General features: G+C 32.9%; 1 protein-coding gene across 3 annotated transcripts; it reads left to right on the forward strand.

Annotated features, from left to right (window-relative positions):
- Positions 1 to 71: 71 nt before the first annotated feature.
- Positions 72 to 11,496, forward strand: LOC125067728. Of its 3 annotated transcripts, XM_047676461.1 has the most exons (11): positions 72 to 212; positions 306 to 542; positions 660 to 752; positions 1,548 to 1,707; positions 2,658 to 2,718; positions 3,179 to 3,326; positions 3,546 to 3,674; positions 3,747 to 4,736; positions 6,432 to 6,567; positions 6,933 to 6,985; positions 7,776 to 11,496. In XM_047676461.1, exons 2-10 carry the CDS (start codon positions 327 to 329, stop codon positions 6,956 to 6,958), a joined length of 1,959 nt encoding a protein of 652 aa, XP_047532417.1. In that variant the 5' UTR covers positions 72 to 212; positions 306 to 326; the 3' UTR covers positions 6,959 to 6,985; positions 7,776 to 11,496. The 3 variants fall into 3 exon arrangements, with proteins under 3 accessions (XP_047532417.1, XP_047532415.1, XP_047532416.1); XM_047676459.1 differs by having other exon boundaries at positions 306 to 752; XM_047676460.1 differs by lacking the exons at positions 6,933 to 6,985; positions 7,776 to 11,496 and having other exon boundaries at positions 306 to 752; positions 6,432 to 6,910.
- The last annotated feature ends 516 nt before the right edge of the window (positions 11,497 to 12,012 follow it).

A 12,012-nucleotide genomic window follows, 5' to 3' on the forward strand; every position in this document is an offset into this window, starting at 1 on the left:
TGGCAATTAATTATGCAGCACATATTTTCTATGAACACATTTCACTTGACATTGACAGTGCAAAATTAATATTGTGTTTTCAGTTATGTGTGAATTCTGAATTATCGGATCAATAACTACTCTAGTTACCTGTTACCTTGTAAAAATAAGCGATGTCATTCTATCATCGCTTAAAAAAACATTTCTTTGGGCAAATGTATTAAGTTTTTGAGGTAATATCTGACTTATTGTTTAAATTTCATTCGCTTTTCTATAAGACAATAATTTCAGTATTTATTATTATATTTTCGTTTTTAATTTAACAGTTTCCGAGTTTGTTTATCAAAATGGAGTCGAACGAAAACGGCGATAACGGCAATCGAAATGCGCCGCCGGAGTCCTTGGAAATAATCGTTAAAAGAGAGCAAAATGATGACTTTGTATGTGAAATTAACAATATGCATAATCAAAACGAGACGCAAAATAGCTCTAACGAAAATCAAAGAAGTGGCGTCAAACGCAAATCTGAAGAAAATCCTTTAAATATGCAGGAAGATGATAGGGTGAGTGAAGTCGACACTGACTCCAATGTACTAGTAAAAAGACCGAGGTATTCAGAATCACAGTGTGATGAGTCTCTTGAAAATTCAAATGATATTGTTGACGCAAATAGCTTGCAGATTAAAGAAGAAACAGTAAACTACACTTTGTATGTTTCAAACTCACCCGGAGAATGGACGTCTCAGCAAATCATAGATTTTATTAAAGATGAGGTAAGACAAAACACCTAACACACATTTCTTGCCTAAATGTTGCCTTCAAACATTAAAAAAAATATAATTCAAACCTACTTGGATGACTTGGATTTTACTTAGTATTTTATGCATTTGCTTAAGAGATGTATATACCTCACATAAAAATATAGCATTATTTTAAGGCATACAACTTAGGCTTTGATTTTTGATCATTTTTTTCAGGGTAATAATCATATTTTCTTCTAATTTAATGCTTGCTGCGATTCCGATTGTATTAAAATATTAGCTTGTATCTTTATTTGGCAATATGACTCTGGGAAAAGCTTATTTTACCCCCGCAATAATTGGGTCCATACATTTATATTAGAATGAGTTGGTAGGCGTTACATGGTATTTGTAATATGCCTTTTTCAATTTAGGCCTGCTGGCGATGTTTAAATGACAGTTCAATAAAGCTATATGAATTTTATGGTGACTTTAGTATGCGAAATCATTTTAAATCTTATAAGTTTAGTATGCCTGCCTATATACTAATAACCTGCACATCTCAGATAATATTCTGCCTCATGTGTTTCCACTATATAGGTTGTATGATCAGGTTAGGTGAATAATCTCCAATCCTTCCTCAAGTGGACCTTTGCCATTCAGTGTCAGGTCTTACAACTTAGAACAATTTATGTCACATTATATTTTAATAAGTAAACCTTTATAATCAGGCTCTGACAACATTGCATATAATCGGATTGAAGTAAAGTAATTTTATCAATATTCAGACATCCTTTGCTTTGCCTATAACAAAGCTTTTATTTTTAGTGCGGAATTAATATTTCAAGAATTAATGATAGCAGGGCAGGAAATACGAATTCAGATTTTCAAATAAAACTTAAGTTTCCAAATAAGGAGCAATCGACCAAAGTTTATGATAAGTTGAAGGAGATGGAGGCAGCAGGCAAACTGAGAGTACATACAGATGGTAATATATAATTAAATTAATTTATATATAGCTAGCTGTTACCCGAGTCTTAGCTCTGCATAATTTAATAAATAACACTAACCTGTGTTTTACTCAATATTTCTGCTTGATTTCTGTAGATTATCCACATTTATCCACTATTTGACCTTCATTGTTTAACAAATATCAAAACACTTTTGCATTTATAATATATGTATGATAAATAATAATTTACACTTTGTAAATGTGATGTTTTGATTCCTTTTACATAAATATTGATCTATGTAGATTATGTGAGGTGAAATTTGTTTTAAGACTATATATCTCTGTCCCTTAACTAAATCTGATGACAGGAAAAAGTTCAGACAGGACAAAAGACTGTGCTTTCTGAGGCAGATACAAAGTTCTAACTGCCACTCTGAGCTGTTATTGAGAATTTTTCGATTATAGTAATCAATAACTTTATCTGCCTGATGTGGGTTTGAACCTAGGACTAACGAGGCTGTATAAATTATGTATAAAGCATATAATATTTATAGCTGGGATGGGTTGCTTGTTGTTTATATTCTGACTACTTGTCGTGCGCGGCTTCGCTCGCGTTCTAAGGATTCCTAGTCAGGTGTTAGGCTTATAAATACTGTGTTCATTCTCAGAGTTCAAGCTTGCTTCATACCAATTTTATTCAAATTCGGTTCGGTGGTTTGACCGTGAACATACAGACAGAGATACTTTCGTATTTATAATATTCGTATAGATTACCAAAAGATGATATTGACCCCATATGATATTAGCACCGCGTCTACATTAGTATTATGAAAATGTTTGGCTCAGTAGATCTACCTCTTGTAATCTGATTGCAAACATTGTTAAGACATATTATGATTTGTTTATTAAAATTTGTGGCTGATGCGAATGATCATATGATAGTAGGTTTTTTTTTTACTTATTTTATATTAATTTTGCATTTTTAGATGATATGGAGGAAACAGTTTGTGATATACAGTCTACCTCAAGCGCACAAATAGATGAAAGGTATGCTTTCAAAACAGTATAATACATAAAGGAAATATTTAGGAAAAAATTGCATGAATTTGCACACATCTTAAATGAAGGCCTATAGATTCCATTTAATGTACAACATAAAATTAGCTTGAATAAGTATATTTTTTTTAACATTATTGTATGATGTAATGTTCTCATAAGTGTGTAATCTTTATCAGAGATCCATACAATATAAATAAATAAATAAAATAAAGAAATAATCAATCTCATAAACGTATATATGTGCATAGACACACTCACGCAAACGCACATGCGTACGCACACGTAGAAGCACTCGCACGCATGCAAGCGCAAACGCACACGTACATGTATTCACGCTCATACACATATACGCACAAACTGCCTACGTGTACACCCACAATAACACATTCAAACGTTCATACACTCACTCATGCGAAAGCATATTACTGAATATAGTTTTCATCAATAGGGCGTCGAACAGAGCAACGTCTGATCCACCGGAGCCGAGAGTTGATTTTGAGTTAGCGTCTGGTGAAAATTCTTTTTATATAAGAGAAGAGTACCTGGAGTCTCTGGGCATCATATTGCCTCTAACAAACTGGGTGACGGTAACTAATGTAAGTGGAACTAAATTTCAATTGGATAGTATTCATAATTTTATACTGAAAGTGTATTTATTATTACACTTGCAGTATAAAATTATTAGGTAAAGATTTATAATGTATTGTTAATTTATTGTGATAAGTTTTGCAATGGGTAACTTTAAATTAAATGTAATCTTGAATAATGATTATTTGTTAAAACGTCTTTGAATAAAGTATGTTTTTATTTGACAGTTCCGATGTGATAAGACGGAGTTAAAAGAAGTCTTCGAGCTGGCTGGCAGAGTTCTCGTATGCTCTGTATATTCTATGACCAATAAATACGCTAACATCATGTACAGCCATCCACTTGAAGCTGTCCAGGTACCGTGACTTAAGCAATCTTAGCTGTTTTTTTTTAGGACAGATAATTAATTGTTATTAATATTATTTCAGGCAATATCCATGCTCAACGGTCAGAAGTTATTTGGGCAAACTCTCAAAGTAACGATGAACAATTCCCGAGATACAAACACGCTTTTACCCAAGGGCTTGGCGGATGTCGGACCCGGTCTGGGGAAGTACGGGAAAGGACTTCCGGATCTAGTCGAGCAGTTTAAGCGTTTCGTCAAGGGTCAGACATCGTCGATCGACGCTCACTTGTTTCAACCAGAGCTCCTGAGGGATTTTGGTGTTGATGCCTATCGAGAAACACCAACGCCGTTCGTACGTTCGGCCCCCAGTGAGAGTTCAAGCGTACATATCGATAACGTATCGGAACAGGGAAGCGATGTATCGGCGTGTGAATCGGTTGTGAGAAATAATGGGAATCTCTTTGGAGCGATCGGGCAGAGGGTATCACATGCGAGCACTCCGGCGCCGGCTAGTGTCCAGCTCCACAACAACCGCGTGTCAACCTTCACTCCCATGAGCCAGCCGTTGATAATACGAGGGACGAACAGCAACATGATGCCCATCCCGTCTGGATCCATGCAACGTCCAAGACAAATGGCACCAATTTCCAATCCCTTAACAATTTACGCTAACTGTCCACCGATAGCTGGCGTTGATACATCAAACTCAGCCAGAGGCTTCAATATAAGCGTGATCGGTTCAGGTAATATGCCCGTGCTCCCTGGTCCGATAATAACTCGGGGCCCCATGCCTAGCCCCATGGCTCCTATGAGAAGACCAGTACCGGTGACTATTACCCATCTGTCGACTGCAAATCGTTTTCCTGCTCCGGGTCCAAGGAACGTTGGCCCAGTGACCGGTCCTCCAAGGGGTCCAGCCCCGGTTAGACCGAATCCAAGCATTCAAATTACAAACACAAGAAGGTCCAATGGACCTATTTTAACATTGAGGCCATATATGTCACAAGCGACAACCGGATCTAATGTTCAAATGATCAAAGGCGCTGATGCGGTAACAGTCCAGATAAGCGGCGTAAGTATTTTTTGTTTTATTTATATAGTTACTTAGTATTAAGTTCAAATTTTTTATCTGTGCAATTACGGTTCATCCATAAATTACGTCATAGGAGTTTTATATCACAAATATTATCACACATTACATATAATAGGAATAGGCTGTAGAATATCGGATGAGTGGGTGGTACTACCCAGATGGCCTTGCACAAAGCCCCATCACCAAGTAAATTGATTGCATCATCCATTCCTTGGATTGATCCTTATCGCCGTTTAGAGAGGATATTTTAATATAATTTGCCCAAAATCGAGTGTCACAGATTGAAGACAAAGTGATTAGATAGGCATGGTTGCTCGTATAAAATATTGAAAAAATGCGTTCGTCACAGTACCCGGCAGATATGAAACAACGAAAGTAATCCTTATATTAGGTTAATTTATAATTAAAGTAAAATAATATATTTGAGTAAAAAAGTTCATCGTTGTATGAGAAAGTCACGCTACTTGTCGTCTCGTCATACGATACAGTTTTACCATTGAGACGTGCCGATTAAATTACATCAACGTGTTTGATTTAAATATCGATATGATATCGATCTCCTCATGCAAAAAGCGGGGTGATATTTATATATCCGCAAGACTAAGTAAAATAAATGTTAGTAAATTTTGACACTCAAAGGTTACTGCACGATAAACAATTTGGATTAAGAAGGGGTTCTTGGTGTCACTTCTTGTTGTCTGATGGTAAGACTGACGGGATGTTTTGGGATATTTTTTATATAAAAACTCCATGCGATTTTCTAAAAGCTCTGATAGATTACACACCAAAATCATTTGGTGTGTATCAGAGCTTTTACAGTAGCGGCACGCTATGATGGCCGTTTTGACGTTTGCCCGCTCATGAAGTTTCGTATTTAATAAATAATTACATCAAAGGAGCAAATTGTTGTCAATAGTGACGTGCAGTTAGTCATAAAATTTATCGAATGTGATTTCTAAACTACAAATATTAGGGTACCGCGAAGATAACTTTTTTTTTTTTGCGTAAACGTGTACGTCACACTCTCACACTCGACCTCGTAGTCGGTGTTATATTTGTGTTGACAGTAAATACTTTATCTATTTTATAAATTATTTATATTATTTTATTTTATTTATATATGTTTATTGTAATGTGTTTATAAAGTTATTCATTCTAATTCCAATTTTTAATTTAAATTGATTTCGTTCGAATATATTACTTAAACTTATTTTATATTTTTTTTATTAAACCTTTTTAATCAGATACTACTTGCAACAAAAAACTTGAATTAAATTACTTGCAAAAAAACAAAGATTTGTTTTTTTGCAAGTAATTTGATATATTATATCGATAATAAATTTACATTTCACATCACTTTTTTAATGTGTCAAAACGGCCATCGTATCTTGCCGCTAGAATAGAAATCAGTTCTTTATTAATACTATTATTATAAAATGACGCTGTTCCACATAACTGCAGCTGTCCATTTCAATTCTAATTTATAATTTTACTGCAAAGTTTCCGATAATAATTTCGCCGAATTTCAAAACGACATTTTTTCACGAAACCATAATGAATTCCATTGATTATATAAGATCTTGACCACGACAATTCTTTGAGTCAAGTTATTTTCATATATCGTATTCCGAATTAATTTATTTTTTTTTCACTAAAGTTGTGTTTTATCCTCAGCTACCGCCGTCGACGAACTTTGTCAATCTCGGACAAAGTTTGTCGGAATTCGGCAACGTCCTGTTTCTGGAGTTCACCACGCCCGGTTGCGCTGTTGTGCGTTTTGCGAGCCCTTCTGATGCTGATAGATGCCTTCGTATCCTTTTATAAATATTTCTAGATGGTTTCGGAATATTTAGTAAACTAACAGCCTGTAATTGTCCATGCTGGGCTAAGGTTTCTCCAATTCGGGTGGTTTTACACGGAGTTTCTGATACACGGATAGTTTTTCATCCGAAACCAATTTTAAATTTTCCGTTTTAAATTAAAATGTTTAACTTAAACATAAACTTAAAAAAATGTGCATGTGTATCCTCCGACACGCGCTGCGGCAGCGTGGTGAAATAAGCTCCAAGACTTCTCTAAAGAAGAGGAGACCTATGCCCAGTAGTGGGACATTTACGAGCTGTTATCTAATTTATTTTTACTTAAACTAAAAAATGTCTTTAACTCGAAATACAGAAAACTTTAGAAATGTTATCGGATGAAATTCAATGATATGCGGAGGATTCATTGTAAGTAAAGCTATATAACTTTTTTTTAAACAATTTAATTGGTTTATGCTTAACCCGCTATAAAAGTAAATGCTTTGTAAAAGCATTTCACATTATACAGCTGTTCTATTTTTATATTTTTTCATTCCTTAAATAACTAATGCGCCTTACCTTACCTTTAGGAGTAAAATATACTACAGTAAACAATGTACTACATGTTATACATTCATTCTTATTAACGGTAAGTTAACACTAAACCAGTGTTCTATTTCTGAGAGATGATTGTCCACGTTGTCAGAATTTTCACCAGCAAACTAGGCAGGTCATTTTTAAATATGAGGAAGAAAAATGGACTTAGAGAAGATCCTTGTAGGAACCACATAGTTAGTGAAGCCCCGGGCGATCTCTTGCCATTTCTATCCGGCGTGTGAATTCGATTGCCTAGATATGAATTCAGAAGATTCAGTGCGGCGTTTCTTACACAGTAGGGACAGTTACCTGCAAAAAAAAAAAATCATGTTCCATACAATCGAAGGCTCCTGTGAATTAAATATTTTTATGAGCTCCAACTTCGGTTGTTCAGCCAGCCGCTTTTAGAACCAAATTATTTGTTATGCAGCAATATTTTTGTGTCAAAATGCACTAACATTTTGTTTTAATTATATTTTCAAATCTAGGCTGTTTCGAGATATCTGTGTATTAAATTCTTTGCTTTCGTATGGTTAGCAAACGCCACTGTAAATATTATATTTATGTAGTAAAGCTGTGACTGAATTAGACTATATGTATTTATTTTTTTTTTCTTTTTCAGCCATCGATCCTGGCATTTCTCATGATTCTGTGTAAGGTAACGAGCATCTTCATTATATTCTACTTCATACTAGCATTTACAACATTGATTTGTCATATATTTATATCATATAATCATTAATATGTTCTTCGAAAGACATGTAATTTAGGATATTTGAAAAAAAAATAAGAATATTTTTAGATCTGCTTCTATTATGGCTTTACAATGTTTATTTATATTTTTAATTGCGATTAAGATTAAGCGCTAACAATTAATGCTGTATTGATGTGTCGATGTCATTAAAAATACTACTAGTAATATCAATTTAATCAAATAATTATAATATTAACTTAAGAGCATCATATAAAATGCCATAGACAATTGGGTATTTGAATGAGAAATAATTAAATATTTCATTTACGAATATATCTTTTTTTTTTTTAAATAGTTATATACCGTTAGTAAATTCACGTGACTAGTTGGCGCAACTATGAATATTTGATACGTCATATAGTGCACGGTGACGTCATGAGATGTTTATCGAATTATTTAACATTATGAGGTCACAACGACTAGGAAAATTTTGGCGCGTCACGGTACTAAATTTAAAAATGTCTTTGTAGATCGATATATTTTTAATTATTATTAATAAAAAAATATGAATAGTTTTATATGAAATTATTTGTCGCGTGTCTTTACTCGCTTAGACCTCAGGAGTAAGGCATAAGAAGCCTATGTCCTTCCTTGGGTTTCAAGCTACGAGGCATCGTACCAAATTTCATCAAATTCGGTTTAGTAGTTTAGGCGTGTCAGAGACAGACTGACGGAAGGACAGAATGACTTCCGCGTTTATTATATTAGTATAGATTTACATCAATTTATATTAAAAAAAAAACCATTCAAATATCCAATTTTAGTTCGTTTTAATAACATCTTTTCATACATTAAAATAGATTAAGTATTATTTTTATGTATGTGTTATTACTTGATCATTGTGTATATCATTTGTATTAGACTTCGATGTTAAGATAAGTCTTAGTCAATTAGATTTAATCTATATTTGTCGTGTTATATATGTCACCGTAAGATTACAAACATTACAATCTATCTCGTCAGATTGTAAACTGTCGAAATATTGTGAACCGTGATATTTCACGATGATTGCAATTTAACGCATTATTTTTCGCTATATTGTATCGATCTTACGGTGAAATATATAAGACACTGAATACTTATATTTAAATAAATGTGTTTAATATTATATTGAGATCTTAATGTCGTCATAGAAAACAGTTTTAAATGTATCGTAGTTAACAACTCACATAAATCTACTTAAACTACAATTTTATAAACGACTAATCCTCTAAGGGAGCGTTGTAACAGATATTTGGTGTTTAATATTAATATAATGTATTACTAGGGTAGCTATCCGGTTAGGTTAGTCCGGATTTTTTTTTTATATTCGTTAAAATTATTTAAAGCATTATTATTCGGCATCTCACAACGCTTGCTTATCGTATGCTTAAACTATTGATAAAGTATTCCTTTGATATGATGGAGTCACTAATTAGGTAATAAACGCAAATATATTAAACACAAAGGAGGTCGCGGTTTTAAACCATTTATTAATAAATGAGTAAGTGAATTTCAATTTTATTTGACAAAAAATGTATATTAAAATATACGTATAATGTTTCAATATAAACAAAAATTAATTTTGAAACCTTATATCATAGGTAAGGTTGTTGATATTCTATGTTAAATTTTAACTCATCACACCCGAAGATGTTTCAATGCTAACTGGTCGTCTTCTCACAATTTTCAAATATGGTATTCCTACTTATTGCCATAGTTTGAATATTTATAGCTCACGAACTAGTCCCTAAGGGTGGATATATTCGAAAAACATTGTGATAAATTTATACATATTGTATCAGGGTCTAAAATACTGACCCTTGTATTGATGGGGGATTATTTATACGGGATAAGATATAAGGTGCGCTCATAATGTAAAAATATATGTGTATTTTGGACTCTTTTTAAAATACGTCCAAAGCGTGTGCCAATACGGTTGTAAAGATATTGATTAATTATATAAATACATAAACGAGCGCGGTATTATTAAGGGTGATAAGTATAACGGTCGGCAGGGAATTAGTAAAGACTCGTACTATTATAAATTTATCAGTAAATAATTAAGGATGGATTGACAGTTGATCAATGACATTTATGACGTTTTGTTACAGATTAAAAATCTGTTTTTGCCGCCATTAAAATTTAATTTCGTCTCGCTCACGTATTCATATCATTTGCTATTAAGTTGCACAACTCATCCTATTTTTTATATTAGTTATAATATAAAGGTATTTAAAGAATTAAAATAAGACAAAATTCGAATTAATATTTTGTGACTTAGAATTAAGCGTGTTCGTAGTTTTTAATCACTTATTGAAAAACATTATAAATGTTTCCTAGATATAATGCCAAATATTTTTTTTCTTGAACAATTAATTCAAGATATATTGATGTACTTAAATGTTAGATTAAGATAAGATTCGTCTCGGATATTAAAGATGGATCTCACTTTAGTTTAGAAATAAGAAATTATATTACGTTCTATTTATTAAGATACGTTGCACTATTTGTTTTATAAAAACGTACAAATATTTATCGTTTCACTTAAGAATTTTCTCGTTATACGAAATTTATTATTTTTATAAAATTGAAAGACTGGTATTTTTATAGTATTCCAAATAGTTGTACTCTTAACATATTGCCAGTAAAAATAACTATCTAGTCTATAAAAAAATATATATATATTTTGTCGATGGTTTCGTTAAAAACAAATGCGTTTCGTTACACTTATAAAGTTTAAATTCAATTTAGGTAAATATGTACATGAAATCATGATAAAATATATATATTTTTACCTTAATAATTATTCTCTTATAATTGGCAGTTAACACTTATTTAACCAGAAAATTCTTTATGTTAATTCGTGATACTAATCACTTGTGTAATATTAGCTTATAAAGTCAAATCATAACACGCCTAATACTTTTAAAGTATTCTAAGCTTTATACACAATTACATTCTTGTTGCGTACTGCAGTTTATTAAAATTTATTACAAAATAAGTATTAAGTTTTTTAAGTTACAATAAGTGTAAATTATTTATTTTATTATGTTTAATTTAATTGATAATGATGCATTTGTAATTTGATGTTTATGTATAATATGGGTGTCTATAAGTGTCTACTAAGGTTTCTTCACACCAAACCCGCCTACGCGCCGACTTGGGGTGACATCGGTGGCATGTCTGAATTGCGTATGCTCTCAGTTGCGTGGCTACAGACTAAAGTGTAGTGACTACGGTGACGCAATCAACTTGGTCTAACCTAACACTTTCGGATCGTTTAGAGGGAGTGATAACAATTCCACTGTTAAGTAAATGGTAAAAGACTTTTGATTGAATTGAGTTCGGGAGATATGACATGCGACGTCTCCCCACAAGCTGCAATCGTTTACTACATGAAGTGGTATATTCTCTCCGACAGAGTTTTCCTACTAAAACGATATGTGAAATCGCGTATCCACCAACAACACAGCCGTTGACACGAGTCAGCGGTACGGCGGTTTTTTGTGTGTAGACTCCTTTATTTATAACAACTGCATTTTTAACCAATTTATAATTAATCATGGATGGTCCACGTGTTTAAGTAATATTAAAAAGAATAAATGGTGTCTAAAAGTTACGTGTTTTATTTAAAAAAGAAAAGGGAATTCCTTGTGCTATTCTAATATGCTTTTTCACACAGTCGTCACCTCAAGTTTATTATTTAACTGGTGAGTTCTCTATGGTCAGCTGCAATGAGGAGCGCATGTTAAAACGCTGTAAAAGTTGAGCGGCTCATTTGCATGCATGCCTTTCCTAATCGAAATAACCTATTTTTACAGCTTCTCGAATAGTCTCTCAGATTTGTTGATTTTTTAACAATGGCAAAACTCGTTGATATCTGAAATTAGCTGTCAAAGATCCATTGCTAAAAAATCACAATCGTATAAATGTAATAAGTACGATATACAAATAGCCTGGGTATAACTGCCTTGTTTCGGCAAGCACGTAAACTAGTTAGGTACTACAAATGAGATTCCCTTGGTTATGTATTCACGACACAGGCGTGATACTGAATTTGATACTGGCGATATTGCGCGTTCCTGCTATTTCTGTTATATAATGAAATAAAACAGATACAGAT

This window comes from Vanessa atalanta, chromosome 12, assembly GCF_905147765.1.
Source record: "Vanessa atalanta chromosome 12, ilVanAtal1.2, whole genome shotgun sequence".
NCBI classification, from domain to species: Eukaryota; Metazoa; Arthropoda; class Insecta; order Lepidoptera; family Nymphalidae; genus Vanessa; species Vanessa atalanta.